The 20169-nt window shown below is 46.5% G+C and overlaps 1 protein-coding gene across 1 annotated transcript; it reads left to right on the top strand.

The window, feature by feature from the left end:
- The first annotated feature begins 162 nt into the window (after window positions 1–162).
- Window positions 163–19028, top strand: LOC128837947 (uncharacterized). Its single transcript, XM_054029650.1, is given in 5 exon segments — window positions 163–196; window positions 1533–1627; window positions 1630–1957; window positions 13459–13626; window positions 18290–19028. Coding segments are annotated over 5 exon segments (906 nt in total). The 3' UTR covers window positions 18571–19028.
- Window positions 19029–20169: the final 1141 nt, after the last annotated feature.

Raw genomic sequence — 20169 nt, forward strand, 5'->3', positions numbered from 1 at the left:
GGAACAAGTGCCTGGTATCCCTGCTGGTCCTTTCCTCTAATCCTGCCTCCCTGGGAATTCCCCCTCCTAATATCCTCAAGCCGGCCCTACTCCTTCCTGGACATTGCCCTAATTCCACAGGGTAATCTGGGTTTCCCCTTGTCTTCCAACACAGTTTGGAGGATGGTCAGTGAGCCCAGAAATGAGGTGAGGGATGGTAAAGGGAAGGGGATGTGCATGCTCTAGGCAGCAGGCTGTGACACATGCAGGCCTGAGTAGTGTCAACCAGCACAGGTACTTCTACACTGCAAGGAAAGGGGGCGGGGTGGGGGATGGAGGGCAGCAAGTCTCAGAGCCTGGGTCAACTGACTTCAGCTCACGCTGCATGGCTAAAAATAGCAGTATGGATGTTCCTGCTTGATCTGAGCCCAGACCCTGACCCCCACCGGCTTTCAGCGCTCAGGCTCCAACCCGAGCCGGAACGTCTACCATGCCACTGTTAGCCCCATAGCTAGAGTTAGCACCTGGCCAGTATTTGACCAGCCTGGCTGAGTTGAGGTTTTTTTTATGGATTTGCCAGTTGCCAGAAAAATAATTTAATCTGCCAGGTTTGGGGGCTATCGAATGCTAAAAGTTTCAGTGTCCAGCTAAAGAAGCTGCAGTGTTCCTACTTCCGCAGTGTCAGTGAGAACCGATCAAAACTGGTGAAAATACAGCAGCTGTCTGCCCACCAACACGCAAACACTGTGTGTGTGTGTGTGTGTGTGTGTGTGTGTGTGTGTGTGTGTGTGTGTGTGTGTGAGAGAGAGAGAGAGAGAGAGAGACAGAGGGGGTTTGAGCCACTATAAGTGGCTGTTGAAGGGGGGTGTTGTAGTTGCCTTGGGGTTGGGGGTGTGGTGGGGGTTGGGGGAGGAGTTGTTTTTTTGCATTTCAAAGGCCATAACTCTACACATAGCATAAGCCTGAGTCAGTTGACCCAGGCTCTGAAACACACAGCTGGGGGTGGTATTTGGTACAGTGTAGACATAGCCAGATGGCCAGGCATCCTGGGGTGTGCGCGTAGCTAGCCCACACTCCTAGCTCTGTTACCCTCATCTGCCCTCTTGGTTTGTGACGCCCACGTGTGGCATCTCAACTCAAATAAGACGGTAAGCTCTTGCGGGCTGGGACTGTCTTTTGCCATGTGTCTGTACAGCACCTAGCACCCAGTGGCCTCCAGCCTGGCTGGGGCACTGCTGTGAAGGGTGACCAGATGTCCTGATTTTATAGGGACAGTCCTGATATTTGGGGCTCTTTTTTTTTTAATATGGGCTCCTATTGCCCCCCACCCCATCCCAATTTTTCCCACTTGCTATCTGACCACCCTACTGCTGTGAAATAATTAACAAGGAGCGGGCAGGGCCCAGGCCCGCGGGACTGGCTGGTAATGGTCGCTATAAGGACTGGGGCAGGTGGCAGCCTGTGATTGGTGTTAGCAGGTCCAGAGGGCGGGGCTGCGGCTGCGAGGGGGCGGTGCTAAAGCCACGGCAGCCTCCGCCATTGGTGGGCGGAAGGGGCGTGGCCTGCTGCGGAAGGGACTGATGCAGACGGTTGGGGGCAGAATGTAGCCAGCCTCGCGTTGTAAACCAGCCGGGGACCGGCTCCCCCTGGCAGTGGGTGGCGATGAAGGGGGATTCGTCGGCCGTTAGCGACAACTCAGGACTGTTGGCCCTAGTCGCCCACTTGCAAGCCCGCTCCATCCACGAGGAGCTGTGGCAGCTGTCGAGGGCCACGCAGCAGAGCCTGGCCGCAGCCACGTGCCAGTGCCTGGGTGTGGCAGCCCTGAGCATCGCCATCTCCAACCTGGCCTGGATCACGCTGGAGACCAACGTGCCCCTTCATCTGCTGCATAGGTCGGAGTACTGGGCCGTCATCTACGTCTTCGGGGTGCCCACCCGCCTGCAGTCCCAGCAGTGGCTGAACGAAACGCAGAGCACAGGTGAGACAGCTCTAGGGAGAGGGCTTCAAGGGTGCACAGGACCCACCCTCAGGTGGGAAGGAGGGATATGGGGGAGGAGGTTAAAGGGGAAGAGGTAGGCAACCCTGGAGAGAAGGAAGAAAGAGAGGCCTGGTGGCTGGGAGGGGGCAGAGGTCGGGCGGGGGAGGGGTCTGGCACAGAGGATCATATGCGGGCGGGGAGGAGGGACCCCCTCTTTGGTGATCCCAGGAGGAGGCTGGATTTCACAGTTGGGAGGGGGAGGGGCAGTGAGGGAGCCTGGCTGTCTCCAGTGAGTTGTTTGTGGCTGCCGAAGGGTGAACCATAGTCTTGGGCAGGGGGGGAGTGTGGTCTGGGCAGGGGCTAACCTGGCTCTCTTGGGTGAGTTTGTTCAGAGATGGTCTCTGTCCTTTCAGCTGGTCCTTTCCTCGAGTTTCCAGAAGGTGCAGGTACTTAACCTCTTTTGAGATGGCTGCCCTATTAAGGGGTAGAGTATTTGCCAGACTGGATCCATGTCATGCGGTGCCCAATGCATCAGAAGAATGAGTAACAGCCAATATGGATTTGCCAAGAACAAATCATGCCAAACCAATCTCATTTCCTTCTTTGACAGGGAACCTAGCCTGCAGGGGAGAGGGAAATCAATAGAGATGATACATCTGGACTGTAATAAGGCTTTTGATACAGCCCAACATTTTCATAAGAAAAGTAGGGAAATACGGTCTAGATGAAATTACTATAAGTTGGGTGCACAACTGGTTTAAAGACCGTATTCAGAATATGAATGGTTTTCTGTGAAACTGAGAGGGCATATCACATAGGGGTCTTACAGGGGTCTGTCCAGGGTCCAGTACTAGTCAATATTTTCACAAACAACATGGATGATAGAGTGGAGAATGTTTATAAAAACTGCAGATGACCCCACACTGGCAAGCAGTTTGGAGGACAGGATTAGAATTCAGAATGATCTTGATAAATTGGATAATTGGTCTGAAATCAGTAAGATGAAATTCAGTAAAAACAAGTGCAAAATACTACATATAGGAAGGAAAAAGCAAATGCACAAATACAAAGTGGGAAGTAACGATCTTTGAAGCAGTATTGCAGAAAAGTATCAGAGTGGCTATAGTGGATCACAAATTGAATATAAGCCAACAGTATAATGCTGTTGTGAAGAAGGCAAATGTCATTTTAGGATATATTAACAGGACTGTGTATGTAAGACAAGGGAGGTAATTGTTCTGCTCTTTCCTGCACTGGGGAGGCCTCAGCTGGAAGACTGAACAAATTGGTGAGATTTCAGAGGAGAGCAACAAAAATAAGAGATTTAGAAACCGATGAGGAAAGACTGAAAGAATTGGGCATGTTTAGTTTAGTGTACAGAAGAGAAGGTGTCGTGAAAGATGAAAACAGTCTGCAAATATGTGAAAGGTTGTTTTAAAAAAAAAAAAAAAAAAAAAAAGACATTGATCAACTGTTCTCCATGTCCACTGAGGGTAAGACAATAAGCAATCAACGTAGTTTGCAGAAAGGGATATTTAGATTAGATATTAGGAAAAACTTTCAACTATTAGGATCAGTAAGCACTGGAACAGGCTGCTGCTGACTGTGGATCTGAAATCCTGGTGATTGGAGGTTTTTAAGTTAGACAAACACTTGTCAGGGATGATCTAGATATATTTAATCTGGCCTCAGCAGGATTAAATACTCTGGTCCGTTCTGATAAGGCCTCAAACGGCAATTACCTTTGAAAACTCATGGCAATTGAGGGAGGTCCTAGACAACTGAAAAAAGGTAAATATAGTGTCCATCTTTAAAAAAGGGAAGAAGGAGAATCCGGGGAACTACAGACCGGTCAGCCTCACCTCTTGCCCCAGAAAAATCATGGATCAGGTCCTCAAGGAATCCATTTTGAAGCACTTGGAGGAGAGGAAGGTGATCAGGAACACCTTCACCAAGGGCAAGTCATGCCTGACCAACCTGATTGCGTTCTATGATGAGATAACTGGCTCTGTGGATATGGGGAAAGCGGTGGACGTGATATACCTTGACTTTAGCAAAGCTTTTTGTAATACTGACAGACCCCGGTCATCATTGGGAGGGATCAAACCTGGGACTTCTGGAGCTTAGTGCTCAAGCCATATAGCTATTAGCTAAGGTTGTAGAGCAGGCTCCCTAATCGCTCTCTTCAAGTGGTCTCGGTGCCACTAGATGGAACAGAACACCACACCCGGGAGGTGTTTGGATTATGTTTCGATATGGTCTCCCACAGTATTCTTGCCAGCAAGTTAAAGAAGTATAGATTGGATGAATGGACTATAAGGTGGCTAGGAAGCTGGCTAGATTGTCAGGCTCAACAGGTAGTGATCAACGGCTCGATGTCTAGTTGGCAGCTGGTATCAAGCAGAGTGCCCCAGGGGTTGGTCCGGGTGCCAGTTTTGTTCAACATCTTCATTAATGATCTGGATTATGGGATGGATTGCACCCTCAGCAAGTTCACGGATAACACTAAGGTGGGGAGAGAGGTAGATATCCTGGAGGGTAGGGATAGGGCCCAGAGTGACCTATACAAATTGGAGGATTGAGCCTAGAGAAATCTGATGAGGTTCAACAAGGACAAGTGCAGAGTCCTGCACTTAGGATGGAAGAATCCCATGCACTGCTACAGGCTGGGGACCAACTGGCTAAACGGCAGTTCTGCAGAAAAGGACCTGGGGATTACAGTGGATGAGAAGCTGGGTATGAGTCAACAGTGTGCCCTTGTTGCCAAGAAGGCTAACGGCATATTAAGCTGCATTAGTAGGAGCATTGCAGCAGATCGAGGGAAATGATTATTCCCCTCTATTCAGCAGTGGTGAGGCCAGAGGCCATCTGGAGTATTGCATCCAATTTTGGGCCCCCCACTACAGAAAGGATGTGGATAGAGTCCAGTAGAGGGCAACTAAAATGATTAGGGGGCTGGGGAACATGATTTATGAGGAGAGGGTACTGGGTTTATTTAGTCTGCAGAAAAGAAGAGTGAGGGGGATTTAATAGCAGCCTTCAACTACCTGAATGGGGGGTTCCAAAGAGAATGGAGCTAGGCTGCTCTCGGTGATGGCAGATGACCGAACAAGAAGCAATGGTTTCAAGTTGCAGTTGGGGAGGTCTAGGTTGGATATTAGGAAATCCTATTTCACCAGGAGGGTGGTGAAGCACTGGAATGCGTTACCTAGGGAGGTGGTGGAATCTCCTTCCTTAGAGGTTTTTAAGGCCCAGCTTGACAAAGCCCTGGCTGGGATGATTTAGTTGGGGTTGATCCTGCTTTGATCAGGGGGCTGGACTAGATGACCTCCTGAGGTCTCTTCCAACCCTAATCTTCTGTGATTCTATGAATGGAGTTCTGCACGCCACATTTCAGGAAAGATGTGGACAAATTGGAGAAAGTCCCGAGGAAAACAACAAAAATGATTAAAGGTCTAGAAAACATGACCTCTGAGGAAAGATTGAAAAAAATTGGGTTTGTTTAGTCTGCAGAAGAGAAGGCTGAGGGGAGACATACCAGTTTTCCAGAACATTAAAGGTTGTTAGAAGGAGGAAGGTGAAAAATTGTTCTTTGTGCCTAGGACAAGAAGCAATGAACTTATATTGCAGCAAGGGAGGTTTAGGTTGGACATTTGGGAAAACTTCCTAACTGTCAGGGTGAGTAAGCACTGGAATAAATTGCCTAGGGAGGTTGTGGAATCTCCATCATTAGAGGATTTTAAGAACAGGTTAGACAAACATGTCAGGGATGGTCTGATAATTATTATGTAGTCCTGCCTTGAGTGCAGAGGACTGTACTGGATGACCTACTGAGGTCCCTTCCAGCCCTGCATTTCAATTATTTCTGTGATTATGCACCTGTCTAGTTTTGTGGTACTGTGCTTCTGTGACTGCCTGTGGTGGTGAACGCTGCACACAATATGGGCAGAAATATTTCCTTGTGTTTTTTTCCTCTAATATACTTACCATGAATCTACATGAGTTCTTGTGTTGTGTGACACTGTCAAAAAGAAAGAACTGATCAGTTATCTCACTGTTCTCTTCAATCTTTAATTTCTGGTCTTCCATCAAGTCTTCTCAACTCCTCTCTTTTCCAGGCTAAATCATTCTAGTTTTCTGATCTATTTGGTGGCACTAGCAGCAATGAATTTGATTGATGCTGCTACCTGTGAGTAGCTTAATTTTAGTGGGTTTTTAACCTATAAATAGGACCTGGATGCTACAAGTTGCTAATAATAATAAGCACTCTGCAAGCTAATAAGGCCTATACATAAATGACTTGTCTTATGTAAGTCTCAATCATCAACATTAATTTTCTGCTACGTCCCCTACACCAGGTATTCCCCTTTGCTAGAGTGGTGGATTCTTCCCAGTATTATGTTTTCTAGTGCTTTATCCAGTTTTTAATTGTTCCAGGTGATGGGACTTTCCTTTCCTCTTTGTTGCCTTTCTCTGGGCATTTTCACTCTCTGCTATAATTTGACACCATATAATTTGACTACATATGGCTGGGCCAAATTTGCATATGCAGCCCTCAATGGTAAATGGGTTGAGAACCACTGCTGTAAAGAAAAAACAGATTGACAGAGCCAGACGAGTACCCAGAAGTCACCTCCTACAAGACAGGCCCAACAAAGAAAATAACAGAACACCACTAGATGTCACCTTCAGCCCCCAACTAAAACCTCTCCAGCGCATCATCAGAGATCTACAACCTATCCTGAAAGATGATCCTTTACTCTCACAGATCTTGGGAGACAGACCTGTCCTCGCTTACAGACAACCCCCCCAACCTAAAGCAAATACTCACTAGCAACCACACATCACTGAACAAAACCACTGACCCAGGAACCTATCCTTGTAACAAAGCCAGATGCCAACTCTGTCCACATATCTATTCAAGTGACATTATCATAGGACCTAATCACATCAGCCATACCATCAGGGGCTCGTTCACCTGCACATCTACCAATGTGATATATGCCATCATGTGCCAGCAATGCCCTTCTGCCATGTACATTGGCCAAACCGGACAGTCTCTACGCAAAAGAATTAATGGACACAAATCTGACATCAGGAATCATAATACTCAAAAACCAGTGGGAGAACACTAACCTGTCTGGCCATTCAATGTCAGATCTGCGGGTGGCTATATTACAACAGAAAAACTTCAAAAACAGACTCCAACGAGAGACTGCTGAGCTGGAATGGATATGCAAACTAGACACAATCAACTCAGGATTGAATAAGGACTGGGAATGGCTGAGCCATTACAAACATTGAATCTATCTCCCCTTGTAAGTATCCTCACACTTCTTATCAAACTGTCTGTACTGGGCTAGCTTGATTATCACTTCAAACGTTTTTTTTCTCTTACTTAATTGGCCTCTCAGAGTTGGTAAGACAACTCCCACCTGTTTATGCTCTCTGTATGTGTGTGTATATATATATCTCCTCAATATTTATTCCACTCTATATGCATCCGAAGAAGTGGGCTGTAGTCCACGAAAGCTTATGCTCTAATAAATTTGTTAGTCTCTAAGGTGCCACAAGTACTCCTGTTCTTCTTACTGCTGTAAAGGTACATGTGAGGGAACCACTTGAAGAGACAAAGGGGCTACTTGTGAGTCTAGGAATCACGGTGTGATTAGTATGTGGTTCCTGTTCTTGCTATAAAAGCACAAACAAGGAACCTTTCTACAAGGCTGTACTTCCCCCTTAGATTTCGACTTCTGAGGAAGGTGTTCCAAAAGCCATCTGCCACGTAAACTCCTCCTCCCACCTGCCTGAGCTCTATCATATACTACCATATTACGTTTCACCCTGGGAAAGGCTTTTCTTGGAAGAATAACCTGATTCTGGGGTGAGAGATGGAGGGAGAACGCTGGATTTGACAATTGTATAAGTAGGGGCATTGCCAGCAGATTGAGGGATGTGATCATTCCCCTCTATTCGACATTGGTGAGGCCTCATCTGGAGTAATGTGGAAAAATTGGAACAAGTCCAGCAGAGGTCAACAAAAATGATTAGGGGCCTGGAGCACATGACTTATGAGAAGAGGCTGAGGGAACTGGGATTGTTTAGTCTGCAGAAGAGAAGAATGAGGGGGGATTTGATAGCTGCTTTCAACTACCTGAAAGGGGGTTTCAAAGAGGATGGATCTAGACTGTTCCCAGTGGTGGCAGCTGACAGAACAAGCAGTAATGGTCTCAAGTTGCAGTAGGAGAGGTTTAGGTTGGATATTAGGATAAAACTTTTTCACTAGGAGGGTGGTGAATCACTGGAATGGGTTACCTAGGGAGGTGGTGGAATCTCCTTCCTTAGAGGTTTTTAAGGTCAGGCTTGGCAAAGCCCTGGTTGAGATGATTTAGTTGGGGATTGGTACTGCTTTGAGCAGGGGGTTGGACTAGATGACCTCCTGAGGTCCCTTCCAACCCTGATATTCTATGATATGATTCTATGAATTATTACTTTTAAAAAGAGTCAAATGTCTCCAAGACAACCGAAAGAAAAGTGATTCCCATCATCCTGGAAAGGAAAGAGAATTGTGTTCCCATTCCCCTGTGCTAGAGGGGGCTGACCAGTCAGAATGAGAGTTTCCCAGTAAGGTCAGGAAGCTGAATGTGTAATTTATGAAATAGGACCTTTAAAAAAAATCTTCCTGGTGACAAACTAAACAAAGTACCCCACCCATGTTGTTAATAACTGCACCAGTAGGCTGTGAGGCCTCTGCTGATACACTGAAGGCCTCTATCACATTGGCATGCTTTTCTAGACTGATCCTAGACAAGATCCTACAGTCAACCAAACCGTAGACTGGTGAAAAAATCATTTCTATAGAAAGTCTCCACAGCAACATTATTTGTAGCTGATATACCTACTGAGACCCAAAAGTTCCTGCCAATGTCTATTGTGTCTAATCTCTTGTAGAGAAACATACCTGGAAAGTAGCTGTGAATATTAAACATCTGCTGGCTGCACTAAATGGCTAGCCAATATTCAGGATTCTGAGGGTTGTTTCTGTAGGAGGAGAAATTGATACTAAATAATGTATTTGATGCAGACCTGTTCATTTACAAAGAATGTGCCAAGTTGTGTTTCAATGAATGCAGCAGGAATCAAACACAGGGGACAGTGACTTTGCTCACAATTCCAAGTTCCTCTCAAGCCTGCACTTATCCCAAAAGCTATCTTAGCTGTTTGTCAGGGTCATGCTGGACAATGATCTGGACAAACTGGAGAAATAGTCTGACGTCATTAGGATTGGAGGGGGATAGCTCAGTGGTTTGAGCATTGGCCTGCTAAACCCAGGATTGTGAGTTCAATCCTTGTGGGGGCCACTTAGAGATCTGGGGCAAAATTAGTACTTGGTCCTGCTAGTGAAGGGTCCTTTCCAGCTCTATGAGATAGGTATATCTCCATATAATAAGGACAAATGCAAAGTACTCGACCTAGGAAGGAACAATTTGTTGCGCACATACAAAATAGGAAATGACGGTCTAGGAAGAAGTACTGCGGAAAGGGATCTGGGGGTCATAGTGGATCACAAGCTAAATATGAGTCAACAGTGCAACGCTATTGTAAAAAAAGCGAACATCATTCTGGGATAATACATCAGCAGGAGTGTTGTAAGCAAGACACGAGAAGTAATTTTTCTGCTCCACTCCGTGCTGATTAGACCTCAGCTGGAGTGTTGTGCTACATTTCAGGAAAGATATGGGTAAATTGGAGAAAGTCCAGAGAAGAGCAACAAAAATGATTAAACGTCTAGAAAACATGACCTGTGAAGGAAGATTGAAAAAAAAAAATGGGTTTGTTTAGTCTGCAGAAGAGAAGACTGAGAGGGGACATGTCAAGGCTGATTCCCCACTCTGACACTTTGAGTGCAGAAGGTGGGGGCCCGCAACTTTAAAAATTAATACTGGCCACTCCAGGCTTATATTAAACTCCCAAGGTTACAGCTTTTCTCTGACGTTGGATGGGTAGATGCTGCCACCACCCAAGTGCAAAAAAACCCTTTTAGAAACCAAGAAGGCACACTTAGGAATTCCTTCCTGTGGGGTACCCTCAAGCCCTTTCATCCCCCCTCCAGGGAAGATCTGAAAAAGAAAAACAAAGGAAATCAGCTGTTGCCACCAGCTAATTAAACAACATGTGTACAAACCTCTTAGGACACCAAAAATCCAATCCTGTTCTTAAAAAAGGTAAATTTTATTAAAAACAAAAAGAAAGGAAATACATCTAAAAACTCAGACTATTGCTAGATTTTAAAAAGAACCCCTTATAAGGATTAAGCATCAAAATAACTTTCTTGAAGTCCAGCTTAAAGGTTACAAGCAAAACAAAAGCATCTAGGGTTAGCTCAGAGGAGTCCACAAGCCATAAAGAAATAAGAGATAAACCTAATCACGTCTTTCTAGACATTTCCTGATCTACTTACATATCTGGGGTTTCAAATGAGTAGTTTCTAGGTATGATCTGATGATTTTTCATACCTGGCTCAAAGCTTCTTACAGCATTGCTGCTCTCTCTGTCCTCTCCGGAGAATAACAGACAGACAGAGACAAAAGGGGAGTCTTGTTTCAATTTTTAAAAGTTCTAGCCTTCCCATTGGCTCTCCTGGCCAGATGCCCACTCACTTCCTTTTACCTATGCATGCAGTCAGACTTTTTAACCCTTTACAGCAAGTAGAGAACAGCTACTAAAAGGGATTTTGTAGCTAACTGGCTAGCTGGGTGTCCATAAAAGGTAGATACCCCCAGCCCCTTAATTTATCATAGAATATAAGTTTTCAAGTACATGAAAGATTGTTAAAAGGAGGAGGGAGAAAAATTGTCTCCTTAACCTCTGAGGATAGGACAAGAAACAATGGGCTTAAATTGCAGCAAGGGCGGTTTAGGTTGGACACTAAGAAAAACTTCCTAACTGTCAGGGTGGCTAAGCACTGGAATAAATTGCCCAGGGAGGTCGTGGAATCTCCATCATTGGAGATTTTTAAGAGCAGGTTATACAAACAGCTGTCAGGGATGGTCTAGATAATACTTAATCCTGCCTTGAGTGCAGGGGACTGGATTAGATGACCTCTCGAGTCCCTTCCAGTCCTATGGTTCTATGCTACCAGTGCGTGTGTGTGTGTGTGTGTGTGTGTGTGCCTTGTTGTCTTCTCTGTGCCTCTCTCTGTGTGTGAATGTCTCATATTCACACAGCTCCGCCAATCAATGCCCAAGCCCCTGTGTGTCTAAAATTACCAAGTACATTTTCATTTGTGTCTTCATAAAACAGGAAAACAAGTTTTCAGAGCTGAAATCAGGACCCACCGTCTTGTAACAGTGGCTCTGACAACATTTTATCCCCTCTATGTGGCACGCAGGCCAAGCTCATGTTAATATCTAGCAAGGTGTGTTGGATCACTTAAGAATGAAAATTAGGGCAGTTGTTTCAAATGTGCTAGCAACCCAATAAGTGTGTACTCTTTGATACGATACTCACCCACTTGTTCTTCTAACAGAACAACTCTTACAGATCTTTTCTTGCATCCATATTGACGCTCTCGGAGTGCTGCTCTCAAATTTACAAAATCTGGTGGCCTTTTGGCTGGTCTCTACGGAGACAAGGTGCAATTGATCATCTCCCATTCTTCCCAGAGAATCCAGGGTTTTGTAACTTTATATTTCTATCCTTTCTTTTTTAAGGTCTGTTAAGCCCCCTTTGAAGTCTTTCCATTGGCTTTAGATCAATGGAAATCTGGAGTGTCTATCCCAGGCTCTAGGGTCCCAGCCATAAATCATAAACACAAGCACAATTGAACTATTCACAGAGCACCAAATTCGCCTCACCACCACAAATCTGATTTCCTATTGATTTCTTGGCATTGCCACTGGCCAGCTGGGTGACCTCAGGCAAATAACATTGTTGCTCCCTGCCTCAGTTTCCCCAGTTGTAAAATGGGATGATAGTTATCTCCTTTGTAAAGTACTTTAAGGTCTGTTGCCGAGAAGCGCTATAAAAGAGCTAGGCATTATTTATTGTTATTCAATGGGACTTAAGCATGGACTTAAGTGTTTTGCTAAAGAGGGATGGACTTGAGAACATGCTTTAAGTTCTTTGCTGAATCAGGGCCTTGGCGAGTTGTTCTCTTTAACCATGTAGCCTTAGCGGGCTAGAGAGTTTAAAATGCCAGAGCCAGTTTGAATAACTTGGGTTACCAGGCTTTCCACTGTGGCTTTCTTATTCACTCTGCTCACCAGGCTGAACAGTTTTAGCACCCATGCTTATGGCATCTGCTTAGATGGGATGCAACAGGAGGACTGTCTTCCTTCTCTGGATATTCTTTCTAGCCTGGAGGGATTCTGAAGATAGAAGTGTCAGGACTCAACGCTCTCTCTTATTCATGTTACTTGCATCATGATAGTGCAGAGAGGCCAGAACTCCATTGTACTGTTGTAAGGGTGCGGACTCACCCCTGCGGCACCTCCTGCTGGTCGCCTGGGGAATCAGCTCAATCCAGCCTCCAAAGCGCCCTCTGCAGGCCAGTGATCCACCCTGTCCTCTATTTCTGGCTCCAGTGTCCCTCCCAGGACCCCGGTGCCCCTTGCTCTGGGTGCTGCCCCCTGGCAGTACCCACACATGCTAGGTCTCCCCTCCCAGGGGAACCCCTACCCACTAACCCCACCTCGCCTCAGTGTAAGACCACTGCCAGTCACCAATTAGCCCCCACTCCCGGGGGCAGACTGCAGTATAGGCCACTCATCACAGGCAAGGGTGGGTTTGGACCTGCTGCCTCAGTCTAGCTGTGGGCTGCCCTCTGCAACCCCCAGTACCCCTTGGCCTTCTCCTAGGCCACAGCCTGGGGCTTTCCAGGCTGGAGCTCCCCAGCCTTTCCCCAGCCCTGCTCCACTCAGGTACCCTGTCTCTGCTCCCTACAGCCAGGCCCTTCTCCCTCTGAAGGCAGAGAGAGACTTCTGAGCGTCTGGCTCCCAGCCTCTTTATACAGGCCAGCTGGGCTCAGATTGGGGCGTGGCCCAGGTGCAGCTACTGCCCCCAGATCAGATCAGCCTTCCCTGCCCCAGCCTTCTCCCAGGGCTGTTCCAAGCCCCTCAGGGCAGGAGCGGGTGTCCACCCCGCTACAACTGTACATATAAAAAAAGAGATGGCCCCTGCTCTGAAGAGGTTACAATCTAAATACAAGGCAAGAGATGGATACAACAAAGAGATAATGAGTTTGTCACTGAATGTTCTAGGTGCATCCTGCCGCAGATCTACGTGCTCAATGTATGGTGTCGTCAGCCTGAATCCACAGGCTATCGAAGTTCATTAGTTTCAACAACATGTTGATGGCCAATGGCAGCACGGCATGTGGAAAGGGGCCGGGATACAGGGAAAGAGTTAAGAGAATTCAGCCACTGTTGTCTTGTACTTATTCATTCAATTGAATTTCACGTTGTCCTGCATTCATTCTGCTTTTTTTGTTTTGATTGAAGAAATTGTTATCCTGTCTTCGGATCAATGGGTCTTCGTAGATTTGATGATGGGAATTTGTTTCCTGAGTGTGTTGGCGGGCTTCATTGCTTTCCTCCTTGACTTCATAGAGATAAAGAAGCTAGGAGTGGCACGTCTGATCATTGCAACAGCCCTACATATTTTGTCAGGTAACTTTGTTTGTTGAACAGATTTTTGTAACCTACATTAAAGAGGTATTTTTCAACTTAATTTAAACCACCAAATGTTCTGTCTTCAGAAAGTATATTGGGTTTTTGTAAAACTTAATATGAATAGAAGAGTTTTCCTGTTTGAGTTTTTAAAAAGTGTTCATTCATTTTGTACCTGTACAGTACCTGTAAGTTTTCCTCGGCAGGTTTGAAATCCTAAACAGCAGCAGCATTGGGCTAGTGCAGGAGAACCAGAAGGTGAACGCAACTAGATTCAAAAGTGAAATTTCCCAGCCCGGTAACACACACAGGTTGCTCACTCCTGGGCCAGTTGAGTTGCGCTGGTTCTGGTATTGTTTTGGAATGCTGCTTCTCGTGGATTTCTATAAAAACATTCATATTAAAAAGTCATTGTCCCAGGGGAATCAAATGCAATAAGTAAACAGCCAGCATGAAAAGCCACGAGCTGATCACAATGGTCCCTGATGGCCTTAAAATCGATGCATCTATAAATCAGCCATTGTACGTTTTCAGTTTTAACAGCTTATGGGGATGTTTTTGTTTTGACCGTGCCCTTTTAAGAAAACTGCTCTTAAGCAGAAACTGATTGCAGAATGTAGCCCTTCAACAGAAAGAAAAGAATCCTTTTGTTGACCATGTAATTGGCACAGTATCGGGGCAGGAGCTAACACCGTTGTAAAGAGAGGTCTGGTACTGCAAAAGCTGGAGTGTAAATAGAGGTGTGTTTTGTAGAAGGCTGTGTGTCATTTCTTAAAACGCCCCTAGGCAAGATGGGTTCCAGGTTGTTGCAAGTGTATGAGAGATTTCTATTAAATGAAATTAATGCTTCCATGGATATCCTGTTAGATTCTTTCGTCGGGAGAAGAAGGGCTGGTCTTGTGGTGAAGGTACTTGTTTGAGACTCAGGGGGTTGAGGTTCAGTTCCCAGGATTATTGTACAAATTTAGGCACGTCCCGTAATTGTCCTTTGCTCTTCCCTACCTCACAGTGGTATTGTGAGGATAAACTCATTAAAGTTTGTGACCAGAGCTGATTTAAAAAAAAAAATAGAATTTCTGACCTGCAGTATGAAATGTTTTGTTTCAGGTCAGGCTGACGTAACTCTCTGTGGCTGCCCCATTGGAGTTACAGGTTCCTCATGCCCCCATTTCCCCTTATTGGCCCTGCTGTCTGGCCTGAGGACATCTCTCATGATGCATCATGGTTTCTACCTGTGGATGAGTCACTACCGTGTATCATGGTACTCTTACAATGCACCGGGGGGGTCTCAGCCACAGCCAGAGACCTCAGTGCACCATGGGAAATGTAGTCCAGGCCGGGAGCAAGGCCCATAGGGGAGAATGGAGGCATTAGGGACTCAAAACTCCAAGACTCATGAGGCACCATAGTGGCCCAGGCAGACCCAGCAATTGGGACCAACACAGCTATAACACCTCATGCAGAAATTAACATTGACTCAACCTGAAGTGAAACATTTCATTTTGACTTTCCCTGACAGACATTTTTGGTGAAATGGATCATTTCCAGCAGAAAATTTCAATTTTGATGAAACTCTCTTGTCCAAATGTTTTCCATCAAACCTGCATGTGAGGCACTCTGACACACTATCAATGGGGATCATATAAGTACCTAGACAGCCGGCGTTGGACACAGTTTGGTTGATGAAATAGGCGGATTTGTGTTTATTAATAATAATAAATCATAGCAATGTTTTTTGGATAGTTATCTACAGAATATTTTTAAACGGGGCATCTGGAGAGCACATCCTTACATTACAGACGGCCATCACATCAACAGCTTGCTGTCCTCTGGGCCTCATGTTGATACGTGTGCCATCCATAGGGTGACCAGATGTCCCGATTTTATAGGGATAGTCCCTATTTTGGGGGCTTTTTCTTCTATAGGCGCCTATTACCCTCCACCCCGTCCTGATTTTTTACACTTGCTATCTGGTCACCCTCGCTGTCTACAGCACCCAGAACAAAGAGGAAGTGGGCAGTTTTGTAGACTCCCCTGAAGCTGCATTTCTGGGTCACACTCTTGGTGAAGAAATTGATCTTGAATACGGTCTTTTCATAGGAGAGCAACTAGGGAGTGCTCCATGGCTGGGGAAGTGGCAGTCTGCTGACCCCCATTGTCTGGTCAATGACTCACTGAAAGGACCCAGTAACCAGGAGCTGTGGTCACCTTCACCACAACACACACGGTCCTAGTTCTGCCTGTTCCTTTGAATTGTTGCCTGTTAATAGCTATGAGGGTGCAGTTCAGGGTTTGTTCTCTTTGTCTCTCCCACCTGTCTGGCGGGAGACTGGGTGGTGCATAACATTCTTTTCCTAAAAAAGTATACAGTAACTCCTCGCTTAACGTTGTAGTTATGCTCCTGAAAAATGCGACTTTAAGCAAAACGATGTTAAGCAAATCCAATTACATTAATTCTTATGGGGAAAGGGGGAGGGGGGGTTAGGTTCCAGGGCCATTTTTTTCACCAGACAAAAACTGTATTTTATATATATATAGAGAGAGATATAATACACACACAGTATAAGTTTTAAACAATTTAATGTACACAGCAATGATGATTGTGAAGCTTGGTTGAGGTGGTGAAGTCAGAGGGTGGGATATTTCCCAGAGAATGCCTTGCTGCTAAATGATGAACTAGTACTTGGCTGAGCCCTCAAGGCTTAACACATTGTTGTTAATGTAGCCTCACACTCTACAAGGCAGCAGGAATGGAGGGAGGGGAGACAGCATGGCAGACAGAGACACACACACCCTGTGTGTGGGAGAGAGAGAGATGCGCATTGCCCCTTTAAGTACGCTGACCCACTGTAAGTATATTTCCTTTAAAAAAAAATCAGAAAGTTGAGACAGCAGCTGCGGCCACCAAGCTCGCTCAGTCCTGAGCCCTGTCCTGTCCCCACCCTGCTCTATATGGAGAAGGGGTAAGCAGGGGGCAGGAGTAGGGGGGGAGGGGGACATCCTGACTAACCCCCCTCTTTCTCCCTCCCCCCCTCCTCCAGCAAGCAGGAGGCTCCAGGGAGCAGCTCCAAGGCAGAGGGCCGGAGCAGCACGTGACAGTGGGGGGAGGGACACCTGAACTGCCCAGCAATTGCTAGCCTGCTGGGCAGCTGCTGCACAGGGAACTTAAGGGAGCGGGGAACTGATGGGGGGGCTGCTGGTCCATTCTGGTTCCAAGCCCCCATCAGCTAGCTGCAATGGGCTGCTCTTTCTGCAAGCAGTGGACAAAGCAGGCGGCTGCCAAACAACATTAGAAGGGAGCATTGCACAACTTTAAATGAGCATGTTCCCTAATTGATCAGCAACGTAACAACAAAACAACATTAACCGGGATGACTTTAAGTGAGGAGTTACTGTAGGTGCCTAACTGCGGTTTTAGGGTCATAAATACCTTTGAAAATCCTTCTCCCCTCCCCCCCAAGGTCTCAAAGACTCGATCTTTGTGCTGGTATTGCTTTTACATTATAGCCCCTTTATGTAAGCCAGGAGCTGTGCTCATCTTGTCCTCTAGCACATTTGTGCCTAATGGCTTCAGAGTGAAAATCCTTCCAGGCATTATAAAATGTGTTAGCAACGTGACAAGGCTCTCATCATGCTCTTATCCTAACCTGAAGCTGGGGTAATGGGGGGAGGCTCATGTCTGCAAACAGAAACAAACTGATCATACGCTTCCAACTCCCAAATCCTCTCAGTCCTGCAGGTCCCTCGCCCCCTACAAGGCCCACCCCACTTAAACCTCTCCCGAAAAAGAGGAACGCTCTGTCCTTTTCAAATGGAGGATTATCACAATCCTAGCCCAACCCCGCATTGCGTTGAGTCGGGGGATGGAGAGGCTACATAACCAAACAGTCCTTAACCACCCGTGCACTCCCTGGTCTGCCTTGTAGCTTGGGCTACTCCACGCATGATGCTTTGGAGGATAGAACTGAATGAGAAGCAGGCAGTGTGATGGTGCTTTGGGAGTTGGCACACCGGGCCTTCACCTACTTGAAGGGGGGTTCCAAAGAGCATGCAGCTCGGCTGTTCTCAGTGGTGGCAGATGACAGGATATCTCCATTAATTTATTTATTTGTTCTATCTCCTAGAACTGGAAAGGACCTTGTAAAGATTATTGAGTCCAGCCCCCTGCCTTCACTAGCAGGGCCAAGTATGGATTTTGCCCCCGATCCCTAAGTGGCCCCCTCAAGGATTGAACTCACAACCCTGGGTTTAGCAGCCCAATGCTCAAACCACTGAGCTATCCCTCCCCCTCCAGGAGCAATGGACTCAAGTTGCAGTGGGGGAGGTCTAGGTTGGATATTAGGAAACACTATTTCACTAGGAGGGTGGTGAAGCACTGGAATGGGTTACCTAGGGAGGTGGTGGAATCTCCATCCTTAGAGGTTTTTAAGGCCCGGCTTGACAAAGCCCTGGCTGGGATGATTTAGTTGGGGTTGGTCCTGCTTTGAGCAGGGGATAGGACTAGATGACCTCCTGAGGTCTCTTCCAACCCTAATCTTCTATGATTCAAAGTCATGAGGAAGGAAGGGAGGCTGGTGAACTAGCAGCACCGCTACAGGTATCGGGGGTTGCGAATCACAGCCATAAAGTCACTGTTTTTCTTTTCTTTACTCTCTTTTCACAGCCGTTCTTTGTGCATTCGTTCTGGTGCTTTGTTCTTGGATCTTAACAATAATCCAGAAGCCTAGCATCAATCATTTGTTAAATAAGCACTACTACGCAACGTCACTGGGAGAAAGTTTCTACTTAACCATCGCAGCGTTTATTTTCGCAAGCCTCGCATCCATATTTAGCGTATGGTCAACGAAGGTCTATGGAAAAGATTTACTTCCTTCTGTGAGAGTTGGGGACAGCAAAACCAAAGAAAGCAACCGTTTTGGTCCAGGTGCTAGGCAGCCAGTGTAGCTCTCTTGACGTCAATGAACGGCACCAATGTATAGCACCCGGGGAACTTGCCCCGTGTTTCTAGAATTCTGTTGCAATGCTGTTAGCCACATACGTAACTTTGTCATTGGACAAGCTGCCTACTTAAATCGATACAGTCATTTCCATAAACTGTTTGCAAAATATAGAGAAGAAGAATCGAAGCCAGTGACCCGGCCAACGTTTTCAATGTGTTCCTGCTGAGAAACACCTTGGACATTTTGTACCTTCGGGGATTCATTGTTTGGAAAGAAGGATTTCCATCAATCTGACCACTGCGGTGCCATTTTTTAATAATGCTGAATCTGTTGTCTCCCACTAGGTTTATTTGGTACAATGTTATGGGACTTAAAAGTGTGTTTGTAGAGAAAAATGGTACATATTCTTTGAGTCAGGGTGATGAATAAATGACATGAATCTTATTAGTCAATGTACAAACATGGGATTCCCTTGCATAACCCTATTAAAAGTTAGTCATTTTATCTATTACCGTTGGTTGTTCTGCGTTTCATAGTCCTTCACTCATTGTTCATGGAACCGGCTGCTGTATAGAACCATGCTGTTTTCTCCAGACCTTGCAGGGTGGGCCATGTCTGCTCTCATTTTTAAGATGGAGGTACAATTCTGAGTAGGAGGTGCTCCAGCTTGATTCAAGCAGCCAGGCCACGCTGCATCTGGACCTCTGACTTCTACGCTGCACGTTGCAATCTGTACAGGAGATGTAGTTCTTGGTTGCAGTGTTGAGGAATAATAATTGCTCTCCAGTCTCTATAAAACTGCCAACATTTATCTTGGCTTTTACCCCTCCCCCGCCCCAATGAACTTGTCTGTTTTGCCCCCGTGCACTCTGATCTGCCAATGATACCAGCCTAAAACCCTGTTTGATTTCACTCCATTCTATACAGAATCCTGCACTGCCCTCATAACCCTCTTATCTCATTCTCTGCCATTAGTTTAGGGCATTAAGCGATGTGACTAACATCTGTCACATGGTTCATTCATCCTCTTCTTCCACAAACATTTTCTTCCATGTCACTTCCTACGGGCCTTTCCTGTGCTGATCTGCAAGGCCTTCACCCATCCATCAAATTCCCTGGTAAGACCCAGTCTGGCACAGAAACTATCCAAAAGGAGACATTAAACCATTCATTTACTTAAAAGAGCGAATACCTCCCTTTACTACACAGGGCCGGGCCGTAGGGAAAATGGCACCTTGGGCAGATGGGGAGCAGCTCCCCGTACAGTGACCCCTCCCCCTGCGTCTGGGGAGGGGTGCAGAGCTGCCTGCAGCCGGGAGAGGTTCCCAGAGGTGGGTCTGACCCAGCCCCAGGTGTGACCCGTGCAGGGAAAGAGGAAGTCACAGCCCTCCCCTACCCAGCCAGGAGTAGCAGCTGGAGCCCAGCGCACGGTAAGAGCCCCGAGCTGGGGTGCTCCCAGCCCTGCCTCTCCCCAGCGCTGGACCCAGAGCTTGGAGACTAATGGGGCCTTGGGCTTGTTGGGTGTATGGGGTGGGGGACTGACCATGTCACGCTGGGTGGTCACCCACCCATAAGGCTGGCCCTGTTACGACATTATCCCTTG

This window comes from Malaclemys terrapin, chromosome 5, assembly GCF_027887155.1.
Source record: "Malaclemys terrapin pileata isolate rMalTer1 chromosome 5, rMalTer1.hap1, whole genome shotgun sequence".
Classification (NCBI taxonomy): domain Eukaryota; kingdom Metazoa; phylum Chordata; order Testudines; family Emydidae; genus Malaclemys; species Malaclemys terrapin.